The following is a 15,191-nucleotide window of genomic DNA, read 5'->3' on the forward strand; positions in this document are numbered from 1 at the left end:
AGGTGACTACAAAAGTTTGATCTCTTCTCCAAATCTAATCAATGCAAGAGGGAAATGGTTCAAATTAAAAGTTCTCACCTGTTTTTAACTTTAAAGCTTGATGAAACAACTTTTAAATTTTCTGTTAAAAACAAATGAAAATAAATGGTCTTCCTTTAACATATTTAGATCAAAAAATAATAATAATGATAAAAAAGTTGTAAGACACTCAAGGATTTGTTTGAAAACAAACCTGAATGAATACTATCAATATAGGTATTAATAGTATTCGACGTACAAACATTAAGGTCAGGGTTAGAAAACAAACCTGAATGAGTACTATCAATATAGGTATTAATAGTATTCGATGTACAAACATTAAGGTCAGGGTTAGAATTTCTTTTTTCTTAAAATACAAAATGCCATGCAAAACTGTTACTCACATAGAAGTCTTTAGACACAAGTTGCTTTACATTAGACTTCAGATTATAAGATTGTGCCCAGAATGAACATGAGACTAATTTAACGTCAGGCAAGAAACATACGGATGAGTCAGAATTTGACTTTTGGTATTGCTTTTACTTATCTAACACAGATCTGTAGAAAACTTGAAATTTCCAGCAGGAAGTGAACCGGCATGGCCAGGTGGTTAGGGCACTCGACTCGCAATCTGACTCAAATCCCCATCCCGCCAAACATGCTCGCCCTTTCAGCCGTGGGGGCGTTATAAAGTGACGGCCAATCCCACTATTCGTTAGTAAAAGAGTAGCCCAAGAGTTGGCGGTGGACGGTGATGACTAGCTGCCTTCTATCTAGTCTTACACTGCAAAATTAGGGACGGCTAGCACAGATAGCCCTCGTGTAGCTTTGCGCAAAATCCAAAAAACAAACAAACAAAAACAGCAGAAAGCAAAAGTGTAATTTTTAGAAGTTCTGATAGGAGCTTGCCAAATTACATCTTAATATCTGAATATCATAAAAATGATGTCATTGTTCAGAAATACTTTAATTCTTCCAAAAAAATATACTTTTTATTTCCTATCAGGGTCATGAAAGATAATGAAGTATTAAGTTTCAGATAAAGCCTACTGTTTTTGTATGAGCATGATAGGTACTTATAATGTTTAAATGAAACGTCCTATCGACCAAAGTAACACACACAGAGACACACACACATATATTTACGATCTAACCACGAGTTACATGTTTATTGATTTCCAGGCCATTATCTTTTGACAAGTTTTAAACAACAGTAGCAGTGTATACTTATAGTGCTATTTATTTCCACCTATAGCAAGTTCACTTAGGTTGACAGAAGGTGTCTTTACTTCAAATAAGTTTTGTACATTAAAAGAAAATACAATTTAAAATACATGGTATTTGAACTACCAATAACTTTTTTTTTTCAAACCTTGGTTTGATTTACCTAAAAAATCTTACTTGTACAAAAAAAGCACGTTATGCTTGCAAATATCAGAAAAATATAAGAAAAAGAAATATCTAATCAATACTGAAGGATAATTACAAAATCGTGACTAGATAAGCAAGCTAAGCTTTAATATTGTATATAACTTATATACATAAGGCTTTATCACATTTGCAGAAACAGAAACTATATATGGTCATACCCTTAATAATACTAAGATATTTTACATTGTACAAGTTTTTGCATATCACTAAAAAAGGGTATAAATAATAAAGCACAAAAAGCGGATATGCACAGGACAGTTATTAAATGTAATAGAAATATTCAGCATTTTGCACATACAACTAGTTGGCAAAAATACGCTACAGTTTTATGAAGTGCCAAACATCTCATTACTTCAAAGGTTTTATATTTTCCATATACGTTTGGATTCAGTTGTTAAATTGAAAGTTTAGACAACTTCTGAGTTACTGACAGCATCTTTCGTTAATATCAAATTTTACTCTAGTATATTTATCACCATTTATACTGGGGTGGCAATTAATGTTTCAAGGGAATTCGGCGTTTTTTGTTTATTACGGTAAGTCTTTTCTAAACAAGGGGGAAATGTAACGTTTATTAACAGTGGTAATATGCGAAGCAATGTCGGAGTGTGGCAGTGAAGCTTTCCAATATTCCAAGCGTAATATTCAATTGATATGTGAATTGGCATAGCCCGTGTAGACGCAAATTACAGAGCTTACCATTCAATGATGTAGTTAACTTTTATCCAAGTTTGAGTTGTAATATTTCATGTAATTGTCATGAGCCATTTGGATACTACTCAGATAGAGAATTTACCCGCAGCGCATAACCCATTGTGTGTAGCTTTCCGTTGAAATATATATATATTTTTTCTACGATTATTACAAATAAATGGTGATAGGAGGCGCACTTCGCCATTTTATCAACGGCGTGCTAAAATTGAATACAACTCAAATCATGTTGCATCAGTCAAATCTTAATACCTCTCAATTTGATTATGACCATGCTTTATAAATATTTTAATTGTTCAAAAAAAAAATATTGTTACGTTGTTGATAATTACTTTGGGTATTGCTGTACTCTGATTAATAAAGATGGTATAGTTAATAGTTGGTGAGTTGTTTGCCGAATGTGTTCTTATTGTTATAAGAAACGCCTTAAAAATATTCGGCTTTTTCATAATCGTGAAATAAGTTAAACATTGTTTCTTCAAAAAAGTATGTAAACGCCATCTAGTACAGTTATATAGAATCAACGAACCTATTTCCAATTTTAATTCTTTCTATGTTAGATTATACAAATATTCAGGATTTTCTGTTTCATTTTAGCGCCATTATGATGGTTGGATGCACAATTGGAAAGCAACTGTACAATGTTAACTACAAATGGATTTTTTGTAATATGGCACTGAGAACAGCAATTACTTAAGTATGGAGGATGTTATCCGTGAATATTTCTATACGACTTACTTAGCATTGGTGTGCCTAATGTACTAACAAACGTACACTATATTAAATCCTAGAATACAACCGTTTTGGTCCATCATATTTAGCGCCATCTATTAATATTTAAACACATATCTCATAATTTGCTTTCGATTGCACTAACACCTTTTCTTCATTAGTATCAAATCTGGTGAGAAAATTACTAGGTGTGGATGAACACAAGCACGTATAAGTGCTTTTGAAATGAACTAGGAATGTTTCAGTAACTCGTGAAATGTTGGACAATTTCCTCGATCAACTGTTCTTCGCAATTCTAAGTAAAAGTTCCAGCAAAAGAAACTAAGAAAAGATTTGTGTACAAGTATAGTGACTTTTTACTGAACTGTAGTTAAATAAAAATAATTCTTTTGCATCTTACTTATAAATGTGTATCAAAGGCAACCATGTTTACTTCAAAAATATTAGTTTCTCAATTCTGTTCGATAGTGAAAGAATAAAATATTATTTTGGCATTGTAATGTAGTTTATAAATTAAGTAAAACTTTACCAATCCGAAGCTTGAGGAGCTGTAAAAATGTTCAAATAATTAAAATTATTTGTATATAACCAACAGAGAATGTTAATAGAATATCAAACAAATCCGATTAATAAGCGCACGTGACCTTAACTTTTCTAGGGTAAAGTGTTTGCTATTAAACATTTTCATCACGATTCATTGTTTGAGAACAAAAAGAATTTATAACTATTTAAAGCATAGGAAACTTGAGGTTTTTTTTGTCGACGCTAATACATTTTACCGGAATTAGTGTTGAATTTAAGATCGGAAGAAGGATGCCCGCCCCTTTTAATACTTTCTGATTTACAGCTTGATAAAATAATTTGCTTTTGTTACTGAAAGAACTTCATTTAGAAATAATGTTCACAAACATGGTATTTAACAACTGGAACCACGAGTTTAGAACAAGCTAGTGTGCATTAAAGACGCAAGTAGCCGCCACTAAACTTAAATCAGCCTCTCATCTGTGTACTTGGTATGTAATTCATTTCCAGACATACTTAACATAGATATCATTATCATGCAGGTATAATAAATATTATAGAAATGACTGGTTTTAGGCCAGCAGAATATCAAGTTGCTCTGCCAAACATTTACACACTGTTAATAAGGGTGTTATATGTTGGACAAATATACGTTTCTAAAGCAACATCTATACACTCATCCTACAACACGAGGTAAAGGATATATATTGGTCCAACAGTTGCCATATTCCAGGAGGTCCATCCCTCTTCTTTCTATAATGTAAAAGAAGAAGGTTTGAAAACTGGCGATTCTCTCTTTTCAATGGCCTTATGGTAAGATATTGGACACCTTTTTCATAACTTGTGCGTTCCTTTTTCACTCGTACTTGTTGTGTTAAAACAATAGCCACAATATATCTTACTGTTAAGCTTTCATTGTACGCACTGGCGAAGAGATCCTTTCTCTACTCGAGTCCCTAAGCGAACTTCTTCTCTGGCTTATTTCACTTCCAAGAGTCGATGCATGCTGTTGACTGCCACGTCGCTTGTTACGGCGAAACTTAGCCAAGTCATCTCCAAATACATCTCCAGTTCGGAGAGCAGAAATCAAGTCGTCGAATTCCCCTTTATCTGAAGTTCCATGAATGGTACGAATACCATTGATGCTGCCATTCTTCAATCCATTTACTGTCTTGTTGCTTATTTCTTTCCCAGGTTTTTCTTTCTTCTTCAACTGCAATGGTCAAAGAAAAAGTAATAAATCCTCATTACCAAAACACCCGTAAGCCTGGCTGTAAAGACATTTTACGATATTGACTTCATTGTACTTCTTGTTTCATATAATATTTTCAACATGTATAAATATCTACAATTTTCTAAAAACTTCTAGATGTCAAACTGTTGTAGTTATTTAGATTATTCCTTTTTTGTTTTGCAAATTCTAAATAGTAAAAAAATCAACATAAAAATTGTTATTGTTCCTCACAGTAAAAGACGAAGTTTAGTAAACTGAGTTAATTGGTTTCTACACTTCCAGTTTCTATACAATAATAAATTTGTGTATACCATAATATAATAGATGATTCAAAATAAGTAATAAAATCATTAAACTAAACAATCTTGTAAAAACAAAACCCAAAAACGTTGGAATTAAATCACTCAAGCGGGAAGCGCTTAGATTAAGTACCATTTGTCCCGAGAACAAATATAGCCTTGGTAATTCGACTCTGAAAGACAAACTAAAAGTAAATAATCGTAAATGTATCAAAGTAAGATAGGCCTAAAAATAAATATTATTACTCAAAATTAACAGTACCCCTAGAAAGCTCGCTGCTAGACGTTGCAGAAAGTACAATGCTAAATCCTAGAGTCACTGGTGGAAAGATGATTTTTTTTGTGCAATCACTTTATTTATATAATAATATCTACCCCAATAGTGCTTGAAAATGATAATTTTGTATTATTTATCAATGCACAGAATTGCCAGAAATGTTATGATGGACATAGTTATTACAATTAGTGTTAGTGGAGCTCAAAAAACGAAGATAGACTTACAATTCTGGCACTAAAAATAAAAGCTGTAAAGCTGCACATACAGTATATAGTTTCAGCTAGACGATATTTAAATATGACAATAATTATTGTTGTTTTTTAAGAAAAAGCTCAGAAATTCTAGAGAAAAGAATATGACAAAATCTCATGATTTCAGTCTGGCTTCAGATGAAATATCCGCCATTGCACCTCATTCTTAGCTATATCCACTATATTAAAACTGTTAGATGAAAATTCTAGGGTGCGCTCCGTCTGTACACATGCCAGGCATGGCAAGGTGGTTAGGGCGCTGGACTCGCAATCTGAGTGTAGCAGGTTCGAATCCCCATCCCATCAAACATGCTCGCTCTTTCAGCCGTGAGGGCGTTATAATGTTACGGTCAATCCCACTATTCGTTGTAGAGTAGCCCAAGAGTTAGCGTTAGGTGGTGATGACTAGCTTTCTTCCCTCTAGTCTTACACCATCTGTACACAATGAACTATATTAATTGTATTCCCCGATTTTATTGGCATATGTTTTTTTCATTATTCTCCTGGATGGCTTCATGATGGTGGGTGGATTCAATATACTTGTTTGTTTAATTTCATGTAATGCTACTCTGCACTAGGATTCCCTAATTGAGCAGTGATACACTAGAGGGAAGGCAGCTAGTGAGCACCACCCACCACTAACTCTTGGGCTACTCTTTTACCAACGACTAGTGGGATTGAACGTCACATTATAACGCCTCCACGGCTGAAAAGACAAGCACGTTTGATGACGGGTTTCGATCTTGCGACTTCTAGGCATTTTTACATTATAGAATATAAACGTGACTAAGGGGTAAGAGCTAACAGATATAGTAACGTGGTCAATAATGCAAACATATATTAATTAGGTTAATATGAAAAAAGTAAAATTTCTCATACATACGGACGTTAATAGTACTAACAAATACAGCAACTTAAGTGAGAAAGCACATTTTGCTAGTATGATAATAAATACGTAAACAACGATTTGTAAGCATAATGAAATGATTTATTTGTGGAATATACTAAACGTTCATACTTGAAGAAGACAGACCAATGTTATTAAAGTTGACATGCAGATCGAACAGTATTGGTCGCTATTACGTACATGCATTACTTAAGGTAACAAATACAGCAATGCTGGTCAGTGTTATGTACAAACCTAAAGGTTAAAGATAGAGTGATATTACTTGTTATTACTCACAGACGTTATTAAGCCTAATACGTACATCAGTATACCGGAAAGTGATACATAAAGACGTTATAAGACTAAAAAATGCATGATAATTATTGCAATTGACAAACGTTACTGAAGTTAACATATACATAGTCTGCAAGACGCGTTCCGTACTTTTGAGCCGTGTGGGTCAGACAAAGAGAAGCTCAAGAGTTGATGGTGTGTAATGTTGACTAGAAGCCTATATTTCTGGTCTGTCAGTACACAATTAGGGACAGTTACGTGTAGCTCTTACTGCAGCCTTGCACGTAAATCTTGAAACAAAGAAGAGATAAAGCAGTATCGGTCATTACAGCAAACAGACTATATTTAAGTTAAAACATACATAAAAATTAATGTTTGTTGTTAACACACACATATGTATATATTAATGTTAAGAGTTACAGTACTGTTGGTTATTAAAACATGCATATAGTACTAAAGTCGACATGCATATACCGCAATGCTGGTACAATGATTATAGACTTCATAGCCTTTTCTTCTGTCACGGATGGCATACTCTGTCCTGCCCTTATATATGCAGTAATGCTGCCCACTACTGGATAATGTTTTGGTTGTCCTTGCTCCCCAGTGGCACAGCGGTATATCTGCGGATTTAAAACGCTAGAAACCGGGTTTTGACACCCGTGGTGGGCAGAGCACAATTAGACCTCTGTGCTTAACTGCAAACTAATTATATATTTTCCGAAATCCATCAACAGTGCTTGATTGACAACTTTCAAAGGCCCACTTAAACAATCCACAAATGTTATAGCACAAATTCTTGTTTGTTCTTCGTGCATCTTGCAGTGGAACCAACATGTTGGTTTTGACTTATGGTTGGATGTTTTCTCTTGATGAAGTCATACCTTATTGTTACAAAAATGATATTTCCTCGCGGTACAGCGGTTTCAACACGTTAGCTTGATAGTTTACAGGACTCACCTTGGCGTTTGTCTCGACTCTCCAAATACTTAGCTTACCATCAATTGCTGTAACCTGCCCCACTGTAAATCCTTTGAAAATTTTTAGCAACATGCTCAGTACATATTTCTTGAAATGTTGTGTCACTGGTAGAACGCTTTTAAATTGCTCGGATCTTTGCAGATATTTAGCCTGTAGACACGTGCTTCGTCTAAAGCAACGACATGCTTTCATTTGTCACATGCCAGATGGTGCTGATGCAGTGTTTGACAGCTGGACTTCACTTCAGCTATGCGCTTTGTGACAAGCTTTTAGCCCTAAATTTGCGCGACTCATTTTGTTTATTTTTCAAGTGTGATTCCTATTTTAGCTGGAATAGACCGACCGCTATGTTCTTGGGTTACCTCCGGCGACAAGCAGTTTTAACTATCTTCACTACCTCATGTGTGCGTGCGACTGGTAGTCAGTTGTGGACTAACATATTTCTTTTTTCTTGTTGTTGTTGCTTTTTTTTTCGTGCTGGAATTAAGCTTTCTCTTGCTTTACGAAAACGGTTAACACTATACATACTCCTGTCTTCAAAATTCCGTGCCTAAAAATCGACACTGAGTTACAAAGAGCAAAATTTGATGTAGTGAATTTAGAGCTGAGCTTAATGTAAATTCACTTTTACAGCATACGAGTAAAGTGATAACAGTAATGTCAAGTTGCTTTATTTTTGCTGTGTTTATGAAATATCGCTTTCTGTTTGAGCTAAAATATAATTTGTGTTGTTTTTTAACTCAAGCTTTTTTTTTCGGATGGAATTCACGTATTTTTGTTTTACATCAACTCAAGACACACTGTAATCATTATTTGAAAAGAACTCATGCAGGAAAGTAATATAAAAAAATATATAATATATATATATATATACATACATACATTAGTAAGGCTAACAGGGATTATGACGTGGCCTTGTCCACTGCTATGTGTATACATTAGTAAAGTTAACAGGAAGACTTCTGGAACCTACGTGTTTATATATATATATATATATACATACATTAGTATGGCTAACAGGGATTATGACGTGGCCTTGACCACTACTACGAGTATACATTAGTAAAGCAAATATATGATACGATTTTGGTCTTTTCTTTCCTTTATATACTCCTTAGTAAAATAGCCAACGACCTTGGTCACTTCTAAACATTATATAACAAAGCAAGCCTCTTGTTATACCTCTGCTTCTTGTTTCGTTCTCTTTTCTTCACTTTCTCGTTTCTTTTTTAAGTTATCACATTCTTGACGAGCTTCATTATAAGATGTTAAAAAGGTATCAAAGATAGCGAAGAATTCATCAGGTTGCATCTGAGCTGGATCTTCTCCATATAACCGAACCACTCTTTCATACTAGAAAAAAACAGAGAAAAAGGAAAGTAATAAATTTTAGAAAGATTTTTAGGAAATTATCCTTTAAAAAATAAAACAATTTTGAAACATAAACAGTTTAATAGAAATATAATTACATTTTTCATTGTGGAGGAGATTTTTCCGTAATTTATCATTTTGTTAGTATTTAAACGTTCAGAACATACCCGTTGCTTCATGTCCTGGTAGGTGTCCTCTAGCTCTGAAAACTTATAGGTGGCGCTGGTGATAAATTCCCTCATGACAGGAACGAATTTATCTCCAGGTTGTTGTTTATGTGATCGATAAAATTCCAACTCCTACGAAATAACAATAACGAGGTAAGAAATATGATCTTTGCACAACATTAAATCATATGAATAATTAATCGCGTTTTATGTATTTTAGGAACATGTAGAACTTTCTCATTACAGAAGTTTTGGAAGTTCACAAGAACAAACATATTAGTTTTGTTTCTCTCGTTACACAGAATTATAAAATAAGAAATGAATCGTTGAATAAATTATAAGACATTTCATGGAAGTTGCAATAAAATATCTATTTTGGAAAGTTACACTCTCTCAGCTCTGCGAAAAAATGAAAAATATTGGTATAAACATCGTTTGGAATTTTATTTTTCTTATAAGTTCAGTACATGAATGTTAGCATCATTTCTGTTGAAAACAACTGCACTAAATGTGACTATACGAAGTGTTGTGCACTCTGCCCTGCCAAAAGTATCTGGAACATTCCTAGAACATGTAACATGATTCATCCAGCATGGTAATAGTTAACCAGTTCATATGGCAACCGAAAGATGTTAGCGCTTGAGGGCACAAAGAAAGGGGAGATGAAAGTGCGTTGGTATCATTTGAAATTTATAACGCCAAAGTTTCACAGGATGACGCCAGAGGGCGGACATTTCCACAGTTTGCTACTAGGGGCGATGTGGTTATCTATGTTGAGTGGCAAAAACTACAGAGCGTCATCAGATGTACGGCTAATTTTGCGGATACATGTTTTGTAATGTAGTTTGCGAGTGAACCACTAGATGGTGATGTTAAGCCTATCTGAATTTGGTCAAGTTGTGTTATTGTTATACAAAACCTAAAAAACTACTGTTTTATTTTTACAATTCTTAACCCAATATTAGTTCTGTACTATCTTTATGGTTAGATTTCTAGTTATACTTTTACTTAAACAATACGGAAAGTTAATATGAATATCTTATATTCAATTTATTGAAGTTTGAATATTTTTAGCGTATTTCATGATTTGCTAATATTATAATACATGTATAAGTTTAATGTACAATCTACACAGTCTTGAAAAGGACCATTTTCTATATAAATTTATACATATAACATTCAAACATTAGATATTAATGCATCCATACAGAACTTTAATTAACAATCTGCGTAGTACTGAAGAGGGCTGCTTCGTGATAATTTATACCTGTAACGTTGCAACTCAAGATAATTTTGCTTGAATCATATAAAATAAAAGTAAAAATGGGCTATACAGCTGTTAACAAATATTCAATCTATTATAACCTATATAGCCTGAATTTCATTCTTAAGCCCAGTAATCTGGCTGTATAGTACAGCTGTTATTTTGTTTAGGCCTAGTTTAGAGAGAGAACAATAATTACTTAATGTTTACCAGCATCGCTTTCGTCGATCTATGTGTTAATAAATGTTAAAAAGTATATATCATTAATTATCAAACTGTCCCTTTCTCTTTTTCTTCGGTAACTTGGTAAATGTGGATATTTTTCATTTTCCCATATTTCAAGTTTACTATAAACCACTAAGTATAAATTCTAAACGATTGATTTAAAAATAATCTCCTCTCTGAAACTCGAAGTTCCGTTGTATCAATAAATGTTTCGATATGTGGGAAAGTCTTATTTAGTCAGTGATTTACTTTCATGCATTAATGGTGTTTAATTAGGGTGATATCTACTTAAAAAAGTTTGGGTGAAAGGATTAAAACAAGGGTTTTTATACAATAATGTAGAAGATGTAGAGGGGATTAAACACATTTCTTCGAAACGTGAAAAGTCAGATCTTGAGGTCTAATGTCTTTTTAGGCACACTATGTTATTAGATCAAGACTAAAATACAAAAACTAGCCCTGTTTATGGTAACTGTATTAGTAAAACTAGTGGGCTGAAATATATATTAAAGATTTGTACCAAAAAATGTCATTTTGGTTTTTACTCTTAATCTTGAGTTCTATTAGAGTAGACGCATTGCAATATTGAAAACTGATAGGATAAATATTAAAGTAACAAAATTGGACTTTGAACTTCGAGATTTAAATGTAATCATAAGCAAACTATGTTTTATGTTAGGGTTATAATATTGAGAAAATGGACGAAATATGTGATGCTTTGGATACTCTTTTTACCAACGAATATGGGGATTGATCGTTCTATTATAATTCCCTCACGGCTGAAAGGGTAAGCATATTCTGTGATGGGATTCGAACCTACGTTCTGCAGTTTGGGTGACGATCACTCAAAGTAGAACATGCTAGGCCCCGTGTATATTGTAATTACATTAGTGTATGGTTGCTTAAAAAAGTATGATACATAGGATAAATATATAGAGTTTGATTGTTTCAGATATATATTTATATGGAAAACAATCCTTTTCAGGACTAGGTAGATTATAAATTACACTAATATAAGTATAACAGTATTAGTAAATCATGAAATACGCTATACAAATAGTCAAACTCTAACAAACTCGATGAAACAAAGTATTAATCTTACTTATTCAAACATTTTGTTATTGTTAGATAACGACGAATCGAAAACACTATCGTAATGTTCGTTTTCATTTGGACATATAACTTTAGTTGACATTTTTATCTGATATTTATACAGAATTTGAATTACTTAAGTTAACACTTGGTAAGTTAAACTTTCAGTGAAAATATAAAGTAGAAAGTTCAATATGACGATAATATAGAGCTAGTATCTTCTTCAAAACAAGAGAGAATGAAATTGTATTTGTTTTGGTTTATTTTGTACAACATGTTATAACTTGGCAATCATGTTCTGACACGTTAAGCAATGGCATCAGGAGGTTCGTGTTCAGACACGTTAAGCAATGCTATCAGGAGGTTCGTGTTCAGACACGTTAAGCAATGGCATCAGGAGGTTCGTGTTCAGACACGTTAAGCAATGTTATCAGGAGGTTCGTGTTCAGACACGTTAAGCAATGCCATCAGGAGGTTCGTGTTCAGACACGTTAAGCAATGCCATCAGGAGGTTCGTGTTCAGACACGTTAAGCAATGCCATCCGGAGGTTCGTGTTCAGACACGTTAAGCAATGCCCATCAGGAGGTTCGTGTTCAGACACGTTAAGCAATGCTGTCAGGAGGTTCGTGTTCAGACACGTTAAGCAATGTTATCAGGAGGTTCGTGTTCAGACACGTTAAGCAATGCCATCAGGAGGTTCGTATTCAGACACGTTGAACAATGTCATCAGGAGGTTCGTGTTCAGACACGTTAAGCAATGACATCAGGAGGTTCGTGTTCAGACACGTTAAGCAATGCCATCAGGAGGTTCGTGTTCAGACACGTTAAGCAATGCCATCAGGAGGTTCGTGTTCAGACACGTTAAGCAATGCCATCAGGAGGTTCGTGTTCAGACACGTTAAACAATGTCATCAAGTGGTTCTCTCGCAAACTACATAGAAGTAAACCTACCCGCAAAATTGGCCGCACTTTTGATGGCGTTCTGCATTTTTTGCCATTCCACATACATAATCTCATCGCTCCTAGTAGCACACTATGGAACTACCCGCCCTCTGGTACCACTCTCTGCAACTGTGGCGTCATAGATCACATAACCTACCTCCCTTAAAGAATACTTCTCATTGAGCGACAGCCTTTCATCTCCCCTCTCCTCATGTCCTCGGGCGCTGGCATCCTTTGGATGCTATATATATTGGTTAACTACTCATGCTCATAGCTACTCATAGATTGGAGTGAATACAAGACTTTACAACATGTAGGACAAATATTATAAACTACTAGAAATGTTGAAAATCAGATACTTTTAAAATGGGTAACGTATTATCAGTGTACATCTTTATTCCAGACACACAATAATGGAAGTACAATAATTACAAGTAGTATTTGTATAACATTAAAAGAACACATGGTATTCTAATTATTTGTCACATTCGCTGACTTAATGTCTAATATGACGTTCAGAGAAGTGAACTGAATTAGAATATTTTAAGAAACATAAAACCAAAATAACATAAATCATAATAATATAATATTTAATTACCTTTTGCACCTCTTGAAGACCTATCTTCAAAGCCTGAATTTCTTTGGATAATTCAGTCATGCTGTTTTGAGAACAATAACAATATTAGTGGATACATTTATATAAAACACTGAAAAATAAAAAAGGAATCTGTGTGTTTGTAAAGAATTGTTGTTCGTATAATGAATTACACTTTAAAATAAATTTTATAGTAAACGCTTTCAACATAAATGCAACATATATGCTAACGTGCCAAGAATATCAGATAATGTGACATGGTCCATCCTATTTAATCTGTGTTAGATAGAAATGTCTGCTAGTTCATAGACAGATTAATGATGTTGAAGTGTGCGAAAGACGACAAAATGTCGTAAAATTCCAGAAACTGGGAGAGAAGAAAATAGTCTACTGGAAGAGTGAAATCTCAAAGAGTGAAATAGTTATAATGTTTGGGAACATGTAAAGTTCTACGTCTGAGGCAAGTTAATTATATCAGGAACTTAGTACAACATTTAAAAATGTCCTAGTCAGCTAGAAGTACTGTTAAGTGATAAGCTTGATTTAGTGTAAAAAAAATCCCATAATAGTCTTTGACACAAATGCATTGAATGTATTCAGACGTGAACGAACATCATCTGTTTGGTTTGTGAAGCATTCTCCTTCAAGGGTGGGCGCTTCAGAATACTCGGCACAGTAATGTTTAGTGTGACGTCAATCAGCACTAGAAACATGATGATTAATCACTAATTGTGTGGATGAAAAAAATATGAATATAGAGGTGACCTTCATAATGCTTAGGCAACAGTGAAGGATTTTCATGAGAATATTATGCTGTTGGCTGCATACAAGGTATTTTAGATTGGAGGTCTAGCTGTGAAGTGTGTCTGAAATTCCTATGTTACGAGGAGCCACGAAAGGATTTTGTTTTTTTTTGTTCAACAGTGTATTATTCCACAAGAGAATGCTTACTGTTTATGATCTATGATTGATTCCAAAGTAACTATAGTACTGTTTTTCAATCGCCATGACAGCATAGAACTTTTGTGATATGCCAATAGGCTTAGATATTTGTTTTTAGGCTTATTTTTTTCCCAACATTTCGCCACCTTTTGGCGTTCAAATTGTAATGTTTGGGATTGTCTGGAGGTGTTCATTCGAAAGTCTGAACTACAGACTTATTTTTAGTCGCCATCAATCTTTTTGAAAGGATATTGGAGATAAATTGCAATTGAAACCCAACTGAGAGCATGCCTTACTGAATAAGATAGATTATTCACCCCCAGAATAATGCTACACTATTAACATATTGATAAGTAGGACAACCAAATATGACTATATGTATGAATAGTTTTGGCAGATTATAATGTATACCATCATCACATTTACGATAATTCAATTTAATTATGTTTATATGCACATATTGGCAAACGTACCCGTAATATATTTTCATCCAAATCTAAACGGTAAAGTACACAACATGCTTTGTTCTTAGAAGTACAAATCAAAACAACAGGTAAAATTACAGAGAGGTTATAGCAATACTAACATTTTATCTTTAATTAACATAGCCCAAATCATAACGCATTTCATCTATGTGTTTTCATTTTACGAAAAATTATTTTGTCATGTAAATACTTGTAACAACTTCTGTGGGGTTATTTATGTAAAGTATAAATATTTATTGCTTAACAAAAAAAAAACACAACAACAACAACAACAACCAAAAAAACAAGCTGCAAGAAACTTCTAGGGCATCAGTTATAGTGTAATTTAAATTAACAAATAAATGTTATAAATACCAACGTGCTCCCCAGTGGCACTGTGGTATGTCTGTTGACTTACAAGCCTAGAAACCGGGTTTCGATACCCGTGGTGGGCAGAGCACAGATAGCCCATTGCGTAGCTTTGTGCTTAAC

General features: G+C 33.9%; 1 protein-coding gene across 1 annotated transcript in view; it reads right to left on the reverse strand.

Annotated features, from left to right (window-relative positions):
* Positions 1–1,155: 1,155 nt before the first annotated feature.
* The window catches only part of LOC106462789 (disheveled-associated activator of morphogenesis 1-like), a 122,936-nt gene continuing 108,900 nt past the window's right edge, over positions 1,156–15,191 (reverse strand). Inside the window, 4 exon segments of the mRNA XM_022390130.1 lie at positions 1,156–4,627; positions 8,819–8,989; positions 9,175–9,306; positions 13,297–13,357. Coding sequence (XP_022245838.1) covers positions 4,319–4,627; positions 8,819–8,989; positions 9,175–9,306; positions 13,297–13,357 — 673 coding nt within the window. The 3' untranslated portion in view covers positions 1,156–4,318.

The sequence above is a fragment of the Limulus polyphemus genome, unplaced genomic scaffold, assembly GCF_000517525.1.
Source record: "Limulus polyphemus unplaced genomic scaffold, Limulus_polyphemus-2.1.2 Scaffold1252, whole genome shotgun sequence".
Taxonomy (NCBI): Eukaryota; Metazoa; Arthropoda; class Merostomata; order Xiphosura; family Limulidae; genus Limulus; species Limulus polyphemus.